General features: G+C 42.4%; 1 protein-coding gene across 2 annotated transcripts in view; it reads left to right on the top strand.

Annotated features, from left to right (window-relative positions):
* CANX (calnexin) overlaps window positions 1–21,960 on the top strand; it is a 40,877-nt gene extending 18,917 nt beyond the window's left edge. Inside the window, exons 1-15 of one of the 2 annotated variants that reach the window (XM_061456933.1) lie at window positions 3,329–3,385; window positions 11,054–11,242; window positions 11,698–11,771; window positions 12,265–12,323; window positions 12,668–12,809; window positions 14,045–14,126; window positions 15,570–15,762; window positions 16,675–16,864; window positions 17,603–17,716; window positions 18,139–18,295; window positions 18,609–18,824; window positions 19,229–19,348; window positions 19,458–19,593; window positions 19,730–19,824; window positions 20,415–21,960. In XM_061456933.1, coding sequence (XP_061312917.1) covers window positions 11,057–11,242; window positions 11,698–11,771; window positions 12,265–12,323; window positions 12,668–12,809; window positions 14,045–14,126; window positions 15,570–15,762; window positions 16,675–16,864; window positions 17,603–17,716; window positions 18,139–18,295; window positions 18,609–18,824; window positions 19,229–19,348; window positions 19,458–19,593; window positions 19,730–19,824; window positions 20,415–20,468 — 1,818 coding nt within the window. In that variant the 5' untranslated portion in view covers window positions 3,329–3,385; window positions 11,054–11,056 and the 3' untranslated portion in view covers window positions 20,469–21,960. Of the gene's footprint in view, window positions 1–3,328; window positions 3,386–11,053; window positions 11,243–11,697; window positions 11,772–12,264; window positions 12,324–12,667; window positions 12,810–14,044; window positions 14,127–15,569; window positions 15,763–16,674; window positions 16,865–17,602; window positions 17,717–18,138; window positions 18,296–18,608; window positions 18,825–19,228; window positions 19,349–19,457; window positions 19,594–19,729; window positions 19,825–20,414 lie in introns of those variants that run through there. The other variant, XM_061456932.1, reaches the window with a different exon arrangement.
* Window positions 21,961–22,709: the final 749 nt, after the last annotated feature.

Below are 22,709 nucleotides of genomic sequence, written 5' to 3'. Positions count from 1 at the left end.
TGTGAAAGAAGTGGTGGAAAGGGGCACAGTGGAAACCAAATGGTGTCCAGAGAGCTGGTGTAATGCCACGAAAGCTGCATACAACCCAGGGAAACCATCAGGGTTCCCCTGTCTTATATCCAGACCAAACTTGCACCCATTGTCTTCAATAACTCTGAACTTCTGGATCCTGGAAGTTTTCTGTAGAGTTCCTGTTCCCAGGGGCACTTCCTAACTTGTGTCAATGGCGTCAGGAGGATCTTCCACCTCGGTGCTGTGTCTCCCCAACTCCTTTCATCTATCTGCTAGTGCTCTGCTTCTGGTTCCCTGTTGCTTTTTCTTCTTTCTTAGGCTTATCTGCCTCCTCTTATTACAATTAATCTATAACACTTCCAAAATTTAGATTTCTTAGCTTTGAAAACAGCTGGTCTTTAGTATTTCCTTTAGATACCTAGCCCTCCATTTTGATAATGTCAGTGTATCTTTTCTTGTCCTTTCCTCAGGCGTGCTCTCCAGAGATGTCACTGTAATGTGTTTTCCATGAATAGCAGGGAGCATGGACATTGCCCATATGGAGATGTGAGCTTGTCTTCCCTCCTGCAGTTCAAAGTTTGAAAGAGCAAAAGTCAGCATTCTCCTGCTGGTCGTCTGCCTTGGCTGCCTGCTATCTGTCAGTGTGGTGTCACTAATGTCCAGCCAGTCTGACCTGCTTGATTTTCCACTCACTTCTTGCCAGTTTTCCAGAGAAGAATGAGACTCAGAAGATGGACTATCATAATGCTTGACATGCAAGGAGAGCACTGGCGATGTGGCAGTGCCCTGCAAGGATTAAGATTCAGAGACTGAAGTTAGAGGGAATTCAGAATGGAAAGCAGCAGCTAAAAGTGCCAGAGGTTTTTCTGTCTGGTAACAGTTAGGGCAAGAAAAGTTCCCAAAAATACAGTTATTCAAAGCTGTGGTTATAAACTGAGGATTTATAAACTTACAAACTGAGGATAGCCTCTCACCCCTGAATTCTGCCTGTTCGGCTCATCACACTGCCTTCCAGAGGTGTGTGCCAAAATCAGAGAACAAGTGTTTATCAGTGGAGCAAGGCAAATCTCTTGCAGCAAAGCCTGAACACACCTAAACTGTTTTCCTTGACAATATTACGTTTGCTGTGTGGTATCTGCCATTCATCTCTCTTTGTTTCAATGCCCCTGCCCTGGCACTCCGTAGTCTAAAAATATCACCTTCTAGGCTGCCAAAGCAGTTAAATCCATGCATGTCTCTTCTGTTCCCTTTATCACACTTTTTTGGTTTCCTTTCTGGATTATTTCCCTCTCTTGTGTTGATTTTGCATTCCTTTTATCTAAGTTCAAACACCTCAGAACTCACAGGGTAAGGTATGCTTTTAACAGCTTCTAGTTTTTTGTTTTAACTTACGCTGCTCCCCACGATGACAAAGCAGCACAGGCAGGAGCAGGCTTCAGGGCTGCCTGCCTGTGCCATGATTCAGCAGGTTGTAAAAGGAAGGAATGTCTTCTCTTTTGGGAAAGGGTGGGAGAAAAAGGGAAAGCATGTGGGACAGGCATGTGTGTGTTTGACTTCCCCATGCTTATGTGATTGCAGCAGTATTACACTGTCCTGAGAGTTATGTTGGAGTTAACAACCTGTTTCAAAAGAGGGGCTTGGAAGATATTTAGTGGAAAAATAGATTTTTGCCTAGATTGAGGAGGAAGCCTGCTATATTATACTGCTTTGTTACCATTTGAAGCATTCTTCTGTGGTGTTTTTAGTTTCTCATTTAAAGCACTTGGTATCTCCTGTGTAGCCTGTCTGTCTGCATCTTCTGTCTCTGGGTGTAGCTCAGTCAATGGGGAGGTTTAGGACCCAGCTTGAGTGCTTTCTGAAAAAAAAAAAAGTGAGTGTTTTATTCCAAACTTCAGTGTAAACAGGGATTTGCTGATTTCATTTCTGCTGAGCCTTATTTCTGACCGCCGAGGCCCTGCTTGCATTGTCCAAACACAGTGGAATTTTCAACTTATGTTGCTGACTCACTGCATGAACTCAAAACAGATTTATGTTTAGAAAAAACCCCCAAACCCAACCTTTATCTTTCTTCCTTCTTCCTGCCCCTCCTAAGCAGTATTGAATTTGATATTCCTACAGAATACCTCCTATCTGCTGGAACAGGCTGCGGCCCACAGACCACACAGGAGCTTGCTTGGAACTGGGCAGTTCAAATACAACTTTCCATTGAACTGTTCCCAGCTGGAGCAGCTCAGATACAACTTAAAAGTGATGTTGCTGATAGGGTAACAGGAGCCTGCGCTCCCCATTGAGGGTCCTTGTTCATTGCTGTCCCATGCTGCTCTATGTGTGCAGCAGGAGGCAGGGACTCACAAAGCTTCATCTTGGCCCCGTGCACACAAGTTACCACCTTTGGCCTCTACTTCCCAGTCATTACAGCAGGGACAGTTATTTCTTCATTCCCCTGCACTTTTGTACTTCTTCCATGTATAAATGTTCAGCATTTACATGTTATTGCACCTCATTAATTTTGGACATAACAGCATAGCGTAAATCTTTCCAATATTACAAGGCCTTTAAACAAACAGTTGCCTGAGCGGCACTGCCATGTTCTTAATGCATTGGAGTGTTTGTATGGCTTTCTTAAACCCTCAGTTAGTAATTGAGCAAAATACACTAGGTTTTGATAAATGCCTATTCAAAGACACTGAATTCTGCATAAACAGGAGATTTTGAAAAACCTCTTCTAAGGAGCTAATGATCGTGCAGGCACACATAAAGGTGACTTTGCTGTTTAATACTGTGGTGCTCAGACACAGGACAGGCAGTGACCTCCGCAGAGCTCCGGGGCGAGGCTCGCAGCACCTCCAGCTGCACGGGCAGACCCCGGGCTCCTCCGCCGCGAGGGCCGAAGCAAGGCCAGCCCCTCGGGTCTTGCCTCAGGGCCGGCAGCAGTAGCGGGACGAGATCCGCCCTCAGCCCGTCCCCGTGACCCGTCCCCGCCTCAGCGGCTCCCGCCCGCCGGGCTCTGTCAGCCACCGCAGCGCCCTCGGACGGAGACCCGCCGCGTCCCCGCCCACCTCTCAACGGCCTCCCCTCAACCAGCCAATCACCCAACACTTCCTGCAACCCCTCCAACCAATAAGAGCGCTCCACGAAGGGCAGCGCCGTTGGGGCGTGTTTTGAGGCGGACTGGCCATTGATTGGCGGCAGTGTGAGGCAATCAGAACGCAGGGCTGGCGGCGGGGTGGGCGGGGCGACGCGCTCTCCGCCAATGGGAAAGGCAGAGAGATGTGGGCCGGGGGCGGGGCTGGCGCGCGGTAGATAGGCGGGCGGTGGCGGCCGGCACGTGACGGAGGTGAGGGGCGGCTGGGGGCGCTCGGGGCTGCGGCGGGTGAGTGTCCGTCTGTCCCCGTGTCCCCACGTCCCCACAGCCCGTCCTCCGCCGCTGCGGGCCGGGGCAGCTCCGCCACCATCGCGGTGCGGGGAGCGGGCCCACCGCGGGGCATGTCGGGGGATTGGCGGGGTGAAGCGTCGGGGGTAGCCGGGGGGTGTGCGGCGGTGGCGGCGGGAGGTTGCTGGGCCCTGGGTGTGGCAGGCGGCGGCAGGCCCGTGTGTGCGCCGGGAGCTGGGGTGGGAGGGGCGGTCGTGCCCGGGGAGGGCCCCGCGGCTGGGCTGGGCATGGGGGTGCTGCGGCGCCCGTAGGCCTCTGAGAGGTTTGACGGGGAGCGGTGGGGTTTCTGGTAAGTTCTGGGACCTCTGGGATGGGGAGCGGCGTGTGGGAGGGCCGCGGCTGGAGCGGGGCCGACGGGACCTTCGGTGCTCCCCCTCCTCGACCGGGAGCGGCTTCTGTGGGGAGGGAGGTTGGGGTCGGAGGTGAATGTGGGGTGGTGTGGGTTTTATCTGACTGCTTGTTTTAATGCTGGCCGCTAACGCGTGGAAATAGCGTTGAGCTCCCTAAAAATGCTCACTATGAGTGGGAGGCCCCGCAGAGCTTGGAGAGGAGGCGGGTGTGGAGCTCAGCGTCGGGCCTGGTTCGGGCTGTGCAAGGGGAAGCAGAAGTCTCTGGAATGGGGGTGTTGAAAGTGCAGAACTGAAGGCCCAACAGGTGAAGTAGAGACGAACAGAGTGCATCAGCAGTGTCTCAGGCTTTGAGGGACCTCAGTTCATGCTTTGAATTTTACCACACAAATATTACTTGTGTTGGGTGTCTTCAAAATGGTGTATAAATGACATCCTGGTCTCATTTTTGTCTGAAGATTGTATCATGTGCTTTTAAAGCAAACAGCTCTGCACCTTTGAATTAAAGCATGCATAGCCCGATGATTTCTTGTCTGTACTGACTCTAAAGAGAGAACTTTCACGTGCAGTTTTGTGGTTAAGAACTTTCTAGGCTGTAGAAAGGGAAATGCTGCAGGTGATGTGGTTGTGAAGAGAGGCAGACATGGATTAGCAATAGTGGTAGTACTAGTAAAAGTCCAAACTTCTTTATTCTTAGTGTTAACATAATTGATGCTGCAGTATTTCTGCAGAGCATTATGGAAAACTCTCTGAAGCTTATTTAGAGTATGTTAGATGTCTCAAAACTAGTCTCTAGGAATGCAATGTATTTCTAAAAGCAGTATGATTACTTCACATTGTAAATTAAGTAGAGCTGACATGCAGGTTTTTTGTGACATTACCCACTGTGGTTTGGGTTGTTGCTAAAATATTGCAAGGAGATAGGGGACTATAATAATGTATGAGATAATGCAGATAAAATGCTGGTTAAATGCAGGTTGAAATAGGCTACCACACATTCACTCTGATGCGCTTGAATGACTAAAAAACCTCCTTACTGTTGATTTGGTCACATTGCATGTTTATCCAAAACATGGAAAAGCTTTGGGTTGAACTCTGTGTTCATAGTAAGTATCAGTATTTCTAGTTAACAGACGGGAATGCTTATACAATTCACAGACATCATTACAAGCTGTGTATAAGACACAGAACTGCTTCCTGGTATCAGCTTTTGTCCTAGGAAGCAAAGCCTAGTGCAAAGCAATAAGAAAGCTTGCAGTCTCTGTTAGATTACCCTCTCATTTGATGTGCTGCAGCACTTCCCCCTAAGTAAATGAATAAATCCTTTACTGAGAATAGACTATGGTTTGTACTTAGCCCTGCCTTTTACTTCCTTTTCTGGGCTTTCATTTTTCTGCCTCTAGTAGTGATCATAGTGGCAGCCTGTTCTTGCTGGAATCAATTCTGTAGCAGGGCAAACTTAAATTGATTTCTAGGCATGATGGTCTGAAAGATCTTGGGGCACCTCCAGATCTCCCCCACTTAATGTAATTTTCCTAGCAGCCCATCTGTTTTATGGCCAGAAATCTTTGCAGTTCTTGTCTTTGCCCTCCAAGGACTTCCAGTTCTGAGGGAGCAGTGTCTCTGCTGACAAACGGTACATGGTGTTTTCTCCCTTGCTGTATTTGTGCTGTTAATTTTAGAAAACTGGCATATTTGAAATACTTATTAAAGCCAAGCTTTGTTGCTGCCACCTTTCACACCTAATCTCTTGCCTGGTTTGTGCTCCTTGCAACTCAAACAGAAGGCAGCTTTTTTTTGTGGGGCAGTTGAGCTCTCCAGGAGAGGTCTGGCTAATCTTCTCCTGGAGAATTTCCTCAAATGTGATGTAGCAGTGTACCCCCTCCTTTAAAAACAAAGAGGAGGGACAGGAGCAAACCACCCTCCCCACATAGCTCCTGCCTTGGGCCTGTTGCAAGCAAGGTGGTTTGAATTCAGCCACACCTGCTGCTCATTGAGGTATGATGTTAAAGCAGAATCTCCTCAATGGTGGAAGTTGTCTAGCTGTAAAATGAAGCATTTAAGGGGAGAAAAGTGTTTTCTGCATCATATGAATTGCTGCATATATATGAACATAATTTTATTATACCCCTTTAGAGGGGTGGGAGGTAATGAACTGGTTGCTGAAATTACACTGTTTGCCCATACAATTGTTCAGCTTTGCCATAGAGTGTCCATCTTCCGAGTCTGCCTAAAGACAAGTGTGGATGACAGAACTGCACTTGAAACTATGGCATTAACCCAGCTGTGCTCCCAACAGCTTTATTTCCTTTATCCTTGGACTACTTTATCTCACAGCACTTTCACTTGTCCTGCCACAACTCTGCCTTTGTGTTGCGGCTTGGACTGGGGTATTGATTCAGGGTTAAAATAACATGGCAGAAGGCTTCTGAGCCATCATAAACCTGCTGCAGCTCATCATGAGGCTGTGTAAACAGTTACCCTGGCACCGCAGAGGAGCTGGGATGTGGAAGGTGGAGGGATTGTGAGATGTGGAAGAGGTTTCCGCTGCTCTTGACTATTTCTGACTTTGAGAAACTAGTGAACTACCCAGTTGAGTGGCCAAGCCTTTGCTCAGAAACTATACAAATCTAATTTGAGAGGGGAAAATGGGTATCTGGGTCTTGGCCTTTCTGTTCTTGTCTCCTTGCTTGCTTTTTTCGTGTTGTGATGAATTTTCTGTCTTTTGTGTCTTTAAACCTTTCTTCCATAATTCTTGCCTTGCATGAGGATGCCTTGTGCTTGTTTTTACTGGTGTGCTTCCACTGTAAATACCATTCTGAAATACAGCATTTGGAACACAGAACTTTACTAGCAAATTTTGCTCTTCATCTACTGAAGTCATTCAGCTATCGCTTTGGATGCTACTGAAATAGAAACCACTGCTGTTCTTCCAGTTAAATTGTTGGGGTGTAGTTTATAGCAGCTTATTTTTAATAAGGCCTATTTCATCTGACTGTTAGTTCTTTAAAAAAAAAGAAAATGAAGTAGTAAACTAGATAGCCAGTAGCAATTGAAATGTAGTTTACACATTCTGTTATGCCTTGTTAAGGACTTGCTTGGTGAACCACTCAAATAGATGAGTAACCGAGGAGAGGATTAAACTGGTTTTGCAGGCTCTGTTTGACCTGACAGGGAAGTTACTTTCTAAATAGTATGTTCTGTAAGTATGATAGCAAAGGACTTTAACATTCTTTGTGTGGGCCCTTTCATTGCCTGTCCTTCCCCAGGACATGTATGTTGGAGAGAATGGAAACAACTGTCTGCTGTATGGGTCCAATGTTTGCAGGGTCATGCCTATCGTCAAGATGAACTTTCCCCTTTATGCCCAGTGAAAGGAATTCTAAATAAAGATAAATCACTGAAGCTATATGACTTCCTTTGGAGGCCTTGAAACACAGAGGTAGCAATCACTTAGCCCTAACTTGGGAGTGCCACTTCTAAGGCAAGAAGCTGATCCTGTATCTGAATCTCACTCCAGTTCGGTTTAGTTCTTATTTTGTGAAGTCTGTAGCGTAGCTGTTCCGGGTGTCTGCTTTCATTGCTCTGGTGCAGCTCCTGTCAGTTCTAAGGGAAAATGCTTCAGCCTTTTGACAATCAGGTGGACAGTGCTTAAATTTTAGCTGTAAGTTCTCTGGTGTAGAAGCCTGGCTGTGGATGGGCACATGGAAGAGAATAAGTGATTTGTTAGCCCTGACAGTCTCAAACTCTCTTCCTAGTTAGTACTTTGGTGTTATGCTGCAGTAGTTCTCCTTCAGTCCAGGTGGTGCCAATGTCTACAAGTGCCTGAAGAACTTACTAAAAGAAAAGTAGACGAAGTTTTAGTCATCTCTGTCTTGAAATGTTGTTATTGTGAAAATGAGGGTTGCACTAAGGGAGAATGGAAACGTCAGAAGCTCTTGCTTATTATGAAAGGGTTCCTTTGTTAAAGGCTTTTGGCTGTTGCATGGTCAGAAATACGCTAACCTTCAGAAATATTACACAGTTCAACCTAAAAGGGAAGTGCAGGCAGAAATGGCTAATGGTGATGATGGCTTGGAAATTGGACACTTCATGGGAGAAATCTGATCATAATGGAATAGGTAGCTGTGCATCTGGAGGTTAGACTACAGTTGAGGTGACTAATTGAACACCCGTAGTTGCTAGCAGCTTAAAACTCCACTGAAAAATGGGTTCATGCCCGTTTTACACAAAACCCGAGTTTCTTCTCTCTCCCTTTCTATCTCCTATTTATGAATAACCTAAATTACTGGTGCGTAGTTGTGTTTGCGTTGTCTCTAAGGATTGTGTGAAGTGGGAATTTTCTCCTGTAGCAGCATATCCATTATGGGTAGAAGCAGCTTTTTCAGCAGAGCACACATTTATGATATTTAAATTGCTCTTCTGAGGACATGGTTTCTTCTGTTTCTTAGAGATCAGCAGAATAGGGAGCTTGAAATGACAAGTAGCATTTGCAGGAGATGCTGCCAGTCTGTGCTCAAGGTGTATGAGTAGTAGCTTATGTTGAGTTTGGGACTGATTTAATATGTAGGAGGTGTCCTAAACAGCTTTTTGTAGGGATATGAACTTGTGAATACTGCTTGCCAGTGATTGGAAAGAGGCAAAGATGTGAAACTAGATTAGCTTCTTTTCATGCATGTAGCTGTCTTTGGAAGAGGGGAAAGAAGCTTTCTTGGGGACTTGAACAGGTTACCTTTCTACCTTGAGATGAGGTTCCGTGAGGCCTCAGATTGAGACAAAGCACAAACTGATGAATGTATAGGGTAGATAGCTATGGTTGTGTTAGGAGCACAAAGTGGCATAACTTCTGCCTTGCTCTGTGGGATACTGATGGAATTGCCTGGTTTCACAGGGGTGCTTTGGCAAAAGAATTTCTGGAGCAGCTTTGCCTGCAGTATGAGGCTCCGTGGCTTTGCTGTTTATGTGTTGTCAGCAGCAAACGGGCTTTGCTAAATGCTAAATACTTCCAAAGGGCTGTAGTTGAAGTGGAATTGTGAAGTACATAATTATTACATATGGAGTCAGTACTGGCATGATTTAATTCCTTCACCAAAACTTTATTGCTAGTGGTGAGATTACTTAAAGGATTATTTGCATGCTAAGTCATTAATAGCGTTTGCACAAGCTAGAGAGGAGGTATGCAGGAACTCCCTTCTCTTAGGAGAGAATTGGCTTATTTTTAGTCTTGCTATACTTCTAAGACAAATTTCTTCGTATCACTTTGCAAATGATGAAGTGGTCACTCTATTTGCATAATGTAACTTGAAAGCAGTTGTAAAATTTGGGTAAAATCATCCTCAGTTCAGCTCTGTGAAGAATGTATTTGGTGAGCCCCTGTTGGTAAAGTAAGACAAAATTCAAACTTTCCTTTGGAAAGGTGTCCTTGTGCCGTCTCACCTGCAGTTGCTTCAGTCAGACAGAGCTCTGAAGATCACTTTTTCAAATGAAACTCAGGCTCTTGTGTTCTGTAACTGCTTTTATGCTGGTGGGCATGAGTTTGTTCAGAGACTGCTATCTGTGCATGAGGAGCTTCAACTTCCAACTGTTTGGCAGTTCTCATTCCTTGGCTTTATATTGTGGTTCCAGTAGTAAGAGCTCTGACCTTCTCTGATGTCTATGACTTGAATTTTAGCTGTATGCTGTGCATTAAGCAAATGAGCTTTACTCATATGTAACAACACTTGAAAGCTTCTGTCATCTGTGAATAGTGTTCATGGGGCTCAGAGGTGTTTGGGTGCAGTTGCCTGAGCTGTGAGGGGGAGGGCTGTGAACATGCATTTAGACAATAATCCTCAAGGCCATCACTATTGTTAGGGAGCTGGCTGCAATTACATGTTGCTGTAGTGACAAACTGGACGTGACCTCAGCAGAGGTCTTTGAAATACAGTTTTGTGGTAGTTATAAGACATCCCTTCTGTTATTAGATGTTAAAGAATAATCGGCAACATAATTTTGGAGCATTGGATAGTGCTGATAAGCACTGAAGACTGTAAATTCTTTTAGTTGCCTAACCATGTTTTGGAAAGTTGAAGTTTGTTTTCTAGCATGATCTTATTCCCCTACAGGCACCATTAACTCTGCTTGAGTTATGTTTGTAAGTCCACAGGGCTACGACCTGAGGCAGGAGTGTTGGGAAAGGAGGGGTGTTTCATTTTGTATTGACTTCTAAAATGTATTAGTCACAACTCTGGTTTTTGAAGAAAGATTTGAAATGTGATTCAAAGGAGAAAAGGTGACAAGGCGCAGGTTATTGTGGCAGATAAAGCTATGCACAGCAGGCTCAGTGTTGCCTTCTGCTACAGAAAGGTGCAGTGATCTTGTAGTTTTTGTAGCAAGAAAGTCAAATTGAAGCCTCTTTTACAAGATCTTATGAGCTACAGCTTGACAATGTCTACGATATTTCAGGTGTGATAATGTGCTAGGCACCTTATAAAGAAGTGTGATAAGCTAAGTGTGATAATTTAATTCTGTAGAGCCTCAGTTAACATACTCTGCTTCTTTGGTTATCTTGTTAAATTAAAGATTGAAAGAGGGGAATCAAAGCAATTGTCTGTTAAATAGTAAGAAGTTTTCTCCTGGGCCTAGCTCGCTAGCCTCAACTGCTTATAGACATCTGCCAGTAGTATTGGGGTCTGTTAGCTGTAAGACCATGATAAAACCTGGGAAAGGGTCTGATGACTGGAAGTATCCCATGGTTGAAAGGACAAACAAAATACTGAACAGGAGGTAGAGGATCGATTACTCTTTGCTTGAAAGAGCTGGCTAATTGTATTTCAATTTCTGAACTGAATGGAAATTCCAGTTGCTGCATGATACATTTAAAGTTCTTTGTAAGTAATGGGTTTTTCTGCTAAGTTTTTACAGTTACAGAGGTTGTGGTGCTGTGCACATGGCTGCTGTCCTGCCCCTTGTTGCAGTGCAAACAAAATGGGCACTTCTGCAGCATGATCTGTAGGACTTGTACAAGTGGCCCTCTGCTCGGTTAATGTCTGTTTTGTATTAAGTACTTAGCTTTATGCTGTATTTCTCTCTGGCTTTTCGAGCTGTCTCAACCAGCCAGATGCAGTAAATAACAGAGCTGAAAAGATTAGTTTGCACTTGCCCTTCAGTGGTATGACCAGGCACTTTACCTGTTGTCTTGGGTGCTTGGTTTGGAGAAGCAATCCTATATGCTCTGCCTGTAGTGCTGGCTTGACCTCTTTGCCTTGTCTGTCTTACTCAGATCATGGAGCTGAAATGGCTGCTGTATGTGACCCTGTTAGCTCTTGGGACTCTTGCTGTCCAGGCACATGATACGGATGATGACAATGATGGTGATGATGTAGTTGATATTGAGGATGACTTGGACGATGGCATTGAGGAGGCAGAAGAGTCAAAGCCTGAAATGAGCACTCCTCCTCCAACTCCAAAGGTTTGGCATGGGACTTCTTTTAAAAGATTAAATTACTGGTTGTGTTGTGGTTAATGTGAGTCTGATCAGAGTTGTCTTTGCTACCGTTTAATATGTTGTGATTTTATTAAAGATGTTATCTGGGAGTAGGGCTTGGAATTAAGCTTAGCTGCTTTGTTCCTATTCTCATGTCCCCCGCATTCTTCCTGAGGACTTGGATCCACCCTTGAAATCTGTGATGTGATTATCAGGAGTTAGTCCTAATGTTTCCAGCTAGATAGACTTCTAGTTGCAGACAAGAGCACAGTGGCTTGGCTCAAGCAGCAGTATTTACATAGCTTCTGTATTTATTCTGCAAGGGTGTTCCAGGTAAACTCTACTTGAGTGTAAAGTGGGAATGCGAGTTCTGTGTCTGTATTTCTTTAGAGTAGAGAATGTGCTTTGAAAGGTGCGTAAATGCTCCTCTTCTCCAACAGGTTACCTACAGGCCCCCAGTCCCAACTGGCGAGGTGTATTTTGCAGAGTCCTTTGATAAAGGAACTCTGGATGGGTGAGTATTGCTGAAGTATTCAGTATGGCAAATAATTAAAAATTAAACCCTCTCTAGAGCCTGTATTACCCAAATTGAATTAAAGGGCTGTGGCTGGTGAGGATTACAGCAGTGACTAGATGAGACTGGCTGTTAAAGTATGGAGTTAAATTAGTGTTGCCTTAAGTTCTAGTAACAAGGGGGAGGTGAGGCATACATGTAATGTTTTAATCCTCATCTGACTTCTTACTTGGGTAAGTAAGTACTATTTACTTATTGAGGTACTACTTCTGTTTTTTACAAGATCAAGACGGAGACCATGATCCTACTTTGAAGGGGGGCAGAGAGTGGCAAATGCAGAAACCTTTGCAGGCTTGGGGATAGAACTCCTTGATGGATCAAAACACTGGGGTGTAATGATAGGACAGCAAGGGCTATCTTATTTTAAGGGCAGGATTTTTAGTGTGTGTGTGTAAAAGTATGGTTTTCCAACCACTGGATGTCTGTCTTCTAGATGGATCCTTTCCAGAGCTAAAAAGGATGATACAGATGATGAGATTGCCAAATACGACGGTGAGTCCAACCTGGGTCTGGGTAATATATGGTTTCTGATGTATTTTGCCATATCTAAAGAAAAGGTGCAAGTCTTTGTATTCTGTTTCTCAGTTAAAAGTATGTTCATTGAAGAATATGGGAGAGGTGGGTTTTATACCTGGCTAGCCAATATAAGTGTAGTTCTGATTTAGCCAAAATATCCACTTGGAGATTTAAAAGTAACTTAGTGAAGATGTTATTGATAATTTGCTAATGTGTCCTGGAGGGTATTATTGCAGAATGCTGACTATCTTGCTCAAAACTGGGCTAAACAAAGACTGTCTTGAATAAGTTTTGATAGCATTTGGTTAATTTCTTTTCAGGTAAATGGGAAGTCCAAGACATGAAGGATACTAAGCTTCCAGGAGACAAAGGGCTTGTGTTGGTAACCCGAGCCAAGCACCATGCAATTTCATCCAAACTTGCAAAGCCTTTTGTATTCGATACCAAACCCCTTATTATACAGTAAGTAAAGGATAACTCCAGGTTCTGTTATTTCAAGGGTGATATGATAGCAGGCTGAGGTTAATTCCATAACTGAGCTTTTGTTGACTGGGGGTCTAGATGACACATGATGCTGCAACCTATTATTACACTGTTTAAGTAAAAGTAAAATAGCAACCCAGATTCCCAAAGTGGGAAGTTAAGAACAGGGTAGTCCCTCTGAAGCCTGAAGAGGAAAGAAGACTTGGTAACCTGTCTTGGGACTTGAATTCACTTGATTTAATTGTAGTAACAAGGTCAGGCAACTGACTTTTGTACTGCTAATTGTGGAAGTCCATGTCCTTTGGAACAGAAGCTGGTCTGTATGTAGGTCAGTGCTCTTTCTTATGCAGTAAACTGCCCTGTTTCTAAGGTGGAGTGGACAGAGTGGTAAAGACACTTGTCCTTCTTTTGTCTTAGTTCATCTATCATGGGAGATGAACAGCTTGCCTAACTCTGGCGGTGACTGATGTAGAAAAAGCTGTTTGCATGTATTTTAGACTACCGAGTTGGGGGGGAAATAGTTCAGTAAGAACTTTACCAGTTTTAAACCAAGAGTAAGCTACTTCAGATATGCACAAGATAAATTGATCACTCTGCTTTGCTTGACTTCTTAGTTTTGACTCAAAATACTTGACTAAAAATAAATCCCAGTGGTCATCTGCTCCAGCTGCTGGCACTGAGAGAGGATCAAGCATATTTAGCCTATTCCTGACAGGGTTGTTTTGCCTTTTTCAGACTCCTTGGCATCCCTAAATATACTGTTGCATACTTATAACCCTAAGGGGGCTTCCCCTAGGATCCAATTGTTGTCACTTTGGTTGTCTTGCAGACTGAGTTGTCTGTCTGCTGTAGTAGTTGTAGAGAAAATAATTGGCTTGCCTTAATCTCTGTTGCAGTGTTTTACGTACTGGAACTCTTTCTTCCTTCTCTGTTTCTAGATCATGATCTTCTAGACCAGTACTCAATTACTGTAATTTTTTCTGTCAGGTCAAGTCTTCTGAATCCTTATTCTTCCTTGTTTCTCAGGCCCTTATGAATATTAGTTCTTAGGGTGCAGTGCGTACTTTTAATATTCACTGGGAAATTTAAAGCAAGCAACAACAAAACAGTCTTACTCTTAATTTGTAATTGAAAATTAAAATTGTGTATTTCAGAAGTAACTTTTCCTTACGTATAACATGTTCTCCACTTCTCTGTCCAAAACCAAAATTTAGGTATGAAGTAAACTTCCAAAATGGAATAGAGTGTGGTGGGGCCTATGTGAAATTGCTTTCAAAAACTCCTGAATTGAACCTGGTGAGTAACGCTGCTACTTTGAGTATTAGCTGTGAAAGCAAACTTTCTCATACTGCTTCTGCTTGAAGAAGCCCCTTTAGTAAAGGCAGTAAGGGCTTATATAGGGCCTGATTACCAGAATACTTTGCACTCAGCATTTTCCCCACTGTTTCCAGATGGAGAGGGTAAATATTGAAATCTTCTGGCTTCTTGAGTGAGAATTCTGCAGTTCTCTAGTAGCTGAGCAGTTGTAGATCTCTACTAAAATCTGCAATCCTTCAGATTTCCTTAGGTTCTAGGACCAAAGAGGATGTGTCTCATGAGAGTAGCCAGTGTGTGGCCAGAGGAGAAACCTTCTTGGGAAGCTCTTGGTGCAGAAGGAAGATCCCATGTTTTATTGTCTAAAAGAGACTAATGCAAATAACTAAAAATACACCTTACATTTATTGTCTTTTGACATGTGAACTCACTTGAGAGTTACTGGGTATATTTAAAAATTGCCTTGAGAGGTTGGTGTGGATGCAATATTACATGTTCAGCTACACACGTGAGCTATATAGAACCATTTACTTCATAAATGACCCTTGAATGCATTGTTTTAGAAGTGTGGTCAGTGGAAGAGACCATGTTACAACTCCTAAGAATTAAGAATCATTCTCTCTCCTCTCAGTCATATTCCCACCTGAAGTGGTTTAGCCTGTTCAGACAAAGATTAACTGCTTTGCAGAAGCTTTTGTAGCCTATGGGTTTTCTTTAGGCATCTTCCTAGACTTTATAGGAAGTACCTTTTATGAATTGTTACCCATCCTTCTCCTTTCCTTCTCCAGCCTCATTGCAGGTATATTATTAATACAGATTCCAAACTATCCTTTAAAAAAAGGACACCCGAAAGACTGTTTGTCTAACCAGTTTATGTGCATTGAATTTCAAACTACCATTAGCAAGAACAAATAGACTTGCTTGCAGTGCTCAGTGGTGAGATTATATCCAGTTAGCTTTCAGATTGAGACTGTACCACAGTTTATAAGTGTAAACAACATAAAAATTGTCCTCACTTCTAATGCTGCTTATCACTGTGTGGGAGAAACTCACTGGACTAACTACTCATTCATTATTACCAGTAAATGATATTTCTGTATTGATAGCTTTTAAAATGCTTTATGATAACGTGGAGGTATACTTGCAACATTGTGGTTGTTACACTTATCTTTTTGATAGCGCTTGTATAGCTGCTGTTTTCCATATGAGAAGTAGAGACCTAAGGTGCAAAATCAAGCAGCTGGGATCATTCTAGTGTGTTTTTTCTAAAGGCTTGTATTCCTCATACAGGCTTTAGTGTGGGTTCTTCACTGCTTGATAGCCAAATTGTAGAATAATCCCTGATGAATTGGGACTTCTTATGCCAGGCAGTGACTTAAGCTGTATTTCAGAATACTGGAATGAAGTCTTGCATTGTTTTTAAAGGACCAGTTCCATGACAAAACTCCATATACAATCATGTTTGGCCCTGACAAATGTGGAGAGGACTATAAATTGCACTTCATCTTCCGGCACAAAAACCCAAAGACTGGCAGATACGAGGAGAAGCATGCAAAGCGTCCAGATGCGGACCTGAAGACTTACTTTACTGATAAGAAGACCCATCTTTACACTCTAGGTATGATGACTGCTCATTATGTGTATTAATAACTACTACTGTGTTTCCTGAATTAAAAGCTCATAAAAATGAGCCAGATGAATGGAATATTTGTGTTGACACACCATAGTACTAAAGACCACTTGAAAGCTCTGAATGCAAAAACTGGTCTTGTTTTACAAAGGCTTATTTCTTCATTGCAAGAAATCTTGATTTATGTAAGAATGGTCATGAGACCTTGAACTTAGTAATTAAAGGAACAGCTGTAAGTAACTTGATCTGCCAAGTATATCCAAAGTTACTAGCAACACTTATATAAAACTGCTTGAATGCTGCCTCCTAGTAATTCGGGACATGCTAGGCTTTAGATTTACAGGGATGATCTATGTTTTTTTTTTTCTTGCTGCTTTTATGGTACTAGACAAACTCAGTGGGTTTTGAAGTACAGTGTCTGGTTTGGTATGTTAGCTATGACTAGAATATTTCAAGGAATACTCGGGAGAATCTCTAGCCTGTCCTATAGAGAGGCAGCAGTGGATAAAGAGGAGTGAGATGAAAATCCTGCGAGTCAGTAGTAAGGAGACTTATTCTTGAGTAGAAGTGAATATATACATTCTTGCTACTAAGGGAATACTTAACAGTGCCAAAGTCAACTTGCTGTGATAACTGGTAATAGCTCTAGAAGCTTCTTTGTGCTTTTAGCATATTTAACATAGGACCCCTGTAATAAGTCTTCTCTCTCACAAGCTGAGATGTGGTACATCATCACTAGTTATACTTTGGCATAAGGAGAAAGGTTCATATAAAACAGTCGCTGGGTAGGTGGTAGCTCGGTTTGCTGAAGCTTTAGTTGTACGGTGGGGATGAGTGGTGCTGTATGATGCATGCTTTCTGTCATCTGTGTAATGGCTACATCAACTTTTTTCCTTCCAGTTTTGAACCCTGATAACAGTTTTGAAATCCTGGTTGATCAAACGGTTGTTAACAGTGGGAATTTGCTAAATGATATGTCCCCTCCTGTGAATCCACCCCGAGAGATCGAGGACCCTAATGACCAGAAGCCTGAGGACTGGGATGAGAGACCAAAAATCCCAGACCCAGATGCTGTTAAACCAGATGACTGGTAAGCTGTTGGAAGAGTGGAATTGAAGGACACCATAGCTTGATAATTCAGTCCTGATCAAAAGTCTTTCTCAGATGACTTACAGAAGGTTTTGAATCTTACCCTTGTAATCAAACCACAGTCAGTTTAGGCATCTGAGCAGTAGTTTGGTAGGAAAAAGCAGAGTCTGTGTCTTCTGGAAATTACTGTTTAGTATTCTTGTTGCTGTGCTGGCCACAGATAAAGGTTTTGCTGAAAGAGCTGTGCTAGCTGATGCTTTCATCCTTGGTGAAATCAAAAGATGAGCTACAGAAAGTATAACTAAGGTATTTGTGGTTGTTTCTGCAATACATAGTTCCAAGCAGCTGAAATATCTGACATACTAAATCAGAAACTGACACTGGGTTTCTCTCTTTGAACCTGTGCTTTGTGAACCACGGACTCGATTTCAAGCTCAGATGCGTGGTTGCAGCAATGACCAAGATACAGGCTTTGCTGTAATACACCCTTTCTAGGTTGGCTTTAAAACAATCAGTAGTATTACCTTACAGTTGGTGTTATGGCTGCGCCATGAGGGCACATCTAGGTAACAGATTGCAGTGCGATTCTGGTCTGAAATAATGGCATTGCCCTTATCCTACCAGCAATGAAGATGGCTGGTTGTCCACATCAGTGGGCTTTCTCAGAGTCTGTAGAGTTATGCCTTGGCGTTAAGAACTTTTATGTCTTGTATGTATTAATATATAATCTGTTTTCAAGGGATGAGGATGCTCCTGCAAAGATAGCAGATGAAAATGCTGTGAAGCCAGAGGGCTGGCTGGATGATGAGCCAGAATATGTAGCGGACCCTGATGCCGAGAAGCCTGAAGATTGGTATGTTTACTGCCTGTTGCAAATGACAGCAAGTATTTAATGGCTTTAGTGCTGGTTTTTAGCAAGGTCAGTGTTGCTTGCTGACAAAGTTGTTGATTCATGCTGTCTTCCTTCAAAAATAGAAGGTAGAGTTGGTCTGCAGATTCTTATCTTCTTGTGTTCCCCTGTGCACTTGTCAATTCTTTTGTGATATAAGGTGAACAGGGCAGGGATGGTCACTTTGCAGGTGTACCATACTTGGAATGGGCAGTGGGAGAGGCTGTGCTTGAAGACTGGCTTTGGTTGAGCTTCTGTGCTTCCAAGTTGTTTCTTGAAATCCTTGATCCTTCTGTGGTATCTGTATCTACAGACCTACACTGTGTCTAAATCTTATTCTGTATAAAGGGAAGAGGCAGATTTCAACAATTAATTTCCCTTTTCAGGGATGAGGACATGGATGGTGAATGGGAGGCACCTCAGATTGCAAATCCTAAATGTGAGGCAGCACCTGGCTGTGGTACCTGGCAGCGACCAATGATTGACAATCCAAACTACAAAGGCAAATGGAAGCCTCCTATGATTGATAATGTGAACTATCAGGTTGGTGTTTTCATTGCTTAAACTGCTGGCCAGTGTATTTCTCTCAGAATAAAACAGAAGGATTTAGATTCAGGAACTGTATTTCAAATAAAAATCTGTTGTGATTGTACTGTTTCAAGTGGAGACATGGAAAGCGTTTGCTTGGCTTCAGTTATCTGTAGCACAAATGAGAATTGATTCTCAAACCCTGACAAGTTGCAGGTAGACATTCTAATTAAGTGCAGTGGATCGGTGTTTCACTCTGTTCAAAGTGGGTTGAAAACTAAAAATTGCATTGTAGTAGGCGAGGCTGAATGTCTTTTGTCTTTCCTAGGGCATTTGGAAACCTAGGAAGATCCCAAACCCAGATTTCTTTGAAGACTTGGAACCTTTCAAGATGACTCCCTTCAGTGCTGTGGGACTTGAGTTGTGGTCAATGACTTCTGACATCTTTTTTGACAACTTTATTATCTGTACTGAAAGAGCTGTAGCTGATGATTGGGCCAGTGATGGATGGGGACTGAAAAAGGCAGCTGATGGTGCTGCAGAGGTGAGAAATAAATGTTTCACTGTGTGCTTGGACAGTAGGAGCATTGCTGCTGTTCCCTCTATGCTCTTTATCAGCATATCCCCATATGTGCCAAGGATGGGTGTTAGGCTAAGTCAGACTGGAACCTCTGTTCCTAATAATAATATAGTAATGGTTGCTATGAGTAGCTCTGAGTACTCACTGCTCTTTTGTGATGTTTTTGCTCTGACAACTGGACTGTTAGCTTTAGTTTAATTCTTAATCCGTAAACTATGTGGAAAAAGTACTTGTGCAAGTTAGCTTTAATTTTTTGAGGTATGAAATGCAATGTTTAAAGCTGCAAAAAGCCTATTTGAAATCTATGGAACTTAACTGCAGTGACTTGCTGTATGGGATGAAATGTGACAGTTCTTTTTATTTTACAGCCTGGTGTTGTGGGCCAGATGATGGCAGCCGCTGAAGAGCGTCCCTGGCTTTGGGTGGTCTACATCCTCACTGTGGCTTTGCCAGTGTTCCTTGTTGTCCTTTTCTGCTGCTCTGGGAAGGTATGAATTTAGCCCAGTTATAAATAGTATTATGCTTAAAAAGAGATTCAGCAAAATATGCCTTTATGTCACAAGTAACTGCCTGCTTTTGACAATGTTTTGTTTCTAGAAACAGCCAAGTGCTGCAGAATACAAAAAGACTGATGCTCCTCAGCCTGATGTGATGGATGAGGAGAAAGAGGAAGAAAAAGACAAAGGGGACAAGGAAGAGGAGGAAGAAGAGGAAGCAAATGAGGAGAAGCTAGGTAGGTGAACTAGATATTCTTGAAACAGTTCTGAGTGTTTTCTCTGATAAAACAAACCAGCAAGATTGGCAGACAGAGTAAAGCCAATGGTGGAGTGAAGTCAGAAATGAGAATGAGGTATTTTTATTTCCCTTAGGAGAGAAGCAGAAAAGTGATGCTGATATAGGAAATGCTAGTCAAGAGGAGGAGGAAGAAGAGGAGGAGGAAGAGGACAGGAAACCTGCATCAGAGGTAAAAGTGCTTAATGTTTGAGGGAAGCTTGTGCATTTTTTTTCCTTAAGTCATGTAGAACAAGCTTTACTGACATGTTAAAAGTTAACCTGGCTCATGTGATACTCCCTCCTGGTATCAGACCTCTGAAAAACTTAATCACCCTGCTGAATAGGAATTTCTGTGGCTACCTTCGGCAGAGCTAAAAGCACTGCCCTAGACCCTGCACTGTGAGAGGAGTGGGACTGTGGAATGCATCCTCTTGAGGCAGAAGGCTTATTCAGCTTTGTATGCAGCCAGGATGTGACTTCTTAAGTGCTCCACACTGACATAATGATTGACTTAAAAATGGGTGCAGTGTTGCTCAAAGTTAAAGGGATTTTCACAGCAGCAGAAGCTGCTGACTACTCTCAGCAAATAGTGTATGTCCACTGTGAAAACAAGAGGATTTGTGTTTGCCATGTATAGAAAGGAAGTGTGTAACAGTGGTAGGTACTTTCAGAAATGAAATCCTAAAGTAGATAATTCTTTCAGGTTAGCTCAAAATGTTTTATTTAAGGGTGTTCTTAGATTTTATTTCCTTGATGTTTACGCACATTACTTTCTTGCAGGAGGAAGAAACTGTGAATAGATCACCCAGAAACAGAAAGCCAAGAAAAGATTGAAAAAAAGTCATAAGAACTTGATCTGTAATTTTTCTTCAATTTTTTTCTCCAAACATGGTTCTGGGAGAGGACCTTGGACACCTTACATTGAAACTTGGACAAACCTCAAGATTTCACCATCCACAGGTTCCAGTCACACTATCCAATGTAACAGAGTGTCTAGCAGTAAAACTTTTGCAATCATCTGTTTTAAAGAACATCATTCCTGTAGAAAAGAATGCATTTACTAGAATGGGCTGTGGATTTTGGAATGTAACATAACTAACCTTTTCAGTTTTGGTTTTAAATATTCTTTTCAGTTTTTAAGTAGATTGGTAGAACTTTTCCGGTCACAAACTTTTGGCTTAATTTAATATATTAATTAGTGAAGAAATAACAATGAATCTTGAAAGTGCTAGGCGATACAAATGCAGTTTTGTAACTAGTTTTTTTTACCAGTCTGTAAATTCCTAAATGCACCAATGTCTTTATATCCCTTAAAATTTGATAATTGTTTCAAGAAAAGCTGTCAATGTATTTGACAAGTCCGCTGCCCTCAAAAGAAAACTGGGGTGTGGTGTATAGGGAAACCAGTAGTGAAACTCTCTAATCAATCAACTACATTCTTTTGGGGGCAGGGGAAAGAGGAAGGAGGGGTGGAAGGAGGGGTTAGTCTCTAGGATATGCATACTGTGCATGGCTAAAGCCCTGTTAAGTGTTAACAAATTATCTAGGATTTGGAGTGGATCATCTTAAGGTTGGATTTAATTCTGCAGACCTTGCAGATAATGGCTTTTGTTAGTTCTTGAACTCTTTCTGTGTAAAGCTAATGGATTGTGGGGGGTGGGGTTAGATTACTTCCCCCTTTCCTCTCTGTTCAGCCACTGATGCTTTCCTTTTTCTGTGGCAATACAGCTTTTTCTGAGTGCAACTTCGCCTCGGTTGCTGAAGTGCTTCATGTTCAGCTCATCATCAAACTCTGTTTTTATAGTTAGGTGTACTCCTTTCCAGGGTCCAAACACTGGATAGGACAGTGTCCCATATCCTCTCACTGTTATCACTGTATGTCTACTCCTGTAGGAATGGGGGAGGTAGTTGGGTAGACAAGTTGAACTGAGTATTTGTTAAGGAAAAAACAAAAACCCAAGCAAACAAGATGTCAGTATTGTAGGTGGGGAAGGAGCATGTGGGATATCTTAACTGGTATGTGAAACTGTTTAAGTCTTTTTTTTTTTCCTGCTCTTCATGTAACAAATGCATCCTAAATTATATTGTGAATGTTAGGGAGTTCCAATTCCAGCTGAATAAATTTTTTTTTAAAGCGTTGAGTCTACCATATTATACTGTTCCAAACACTTTTTCTTTTGTGGAATGCAGGTGACCACAGGAGCATACCTCTGAGAGTGAAATCTATGTAACTTCATTACACTGTACCAAATATGTTGGCATTTGGATGTCTGTATAGATAAACTTTTGCCTTTCATTTAGAGTGAAATTAAATGTCCTAAAACTACTCTTCTTGCACTGAATTTAAACACTCCAGTGTTGTTTGGTCATAGCATAGGTCTGGTTTGGGGAGTGATTCCCAGGGGTTGGGGAAGGAAGAGTGTTGCAGTTACCTTGCAAACAATCTAACCAGTTACTAAAAGACTCTTGATTTGGGGTTTGGTTTTTTTTTTGTAAAACACCTTTTGCTGCCTGTCCTCCTTATGTTGTATCCCTTGGTTGTTGTGTTTGAAATATTAGTGCTCACCAATGCATAGCAGGATTTCTTGATCTTTCTGCAGTGTGCAAATAAACTATTGTAAGCAAGATACTGGAAATAATTTCAGACTTCTCTTGGGAGCTATTGCATGTTCAGAATGCCTTTGCCTGTTCAACACCTGGTAAATACTGCTCCTTATTGCAAAAATAGCTTATACTCTGACATGGAAGATGTCATAGCTTAAGCATTGCTACTAGCTTGTTCTCAGGACTGTATTTTTATCAAGGAGCAGCTGCTATTTATTGACTCTCAGTCCTTTGAGATGAAGTATAATGTAAATGGTTTCAATTCAGCTAACATTTTGAGCACAACATAAAAATCTATTGTTTTTTTTTTTAATCTTCATATGCAAATTGCCTTAAATTTCCAAACAATTCCATGTGCATACGTGTTCTTTCAAAGCATTAAAAGCGAACTTAAGGTCTGCTATCAGCTTTTAAATAGTGTTATATTCCAGCTAATTGTAAATCTACATTTGCTTCTGCTAAACCTGCTGA

The sequence above is a fragment of the Pezoporus flaviventris genome, unplaced genomic scaffold (genome assembly GCF_033815535.1).
Source record: "Pezoporus flaviventris isolate CSIRO_AGI_PZ_B2104156 unplaced genomic scaffold, CSIRO_AGI_Pfla_v1 ptg000023l, whole genome shotgun sequence".
Classification (NCBI taxonomy): Eukaryota; Metazoa; Chordata; class Aves; order Psittaciformes; family Psittacidae; genus Pezoporus; species Pezoporus flaviventris.
This window is presented reverse-complemented; position numbering and strand designations above follow the sequence as displayed.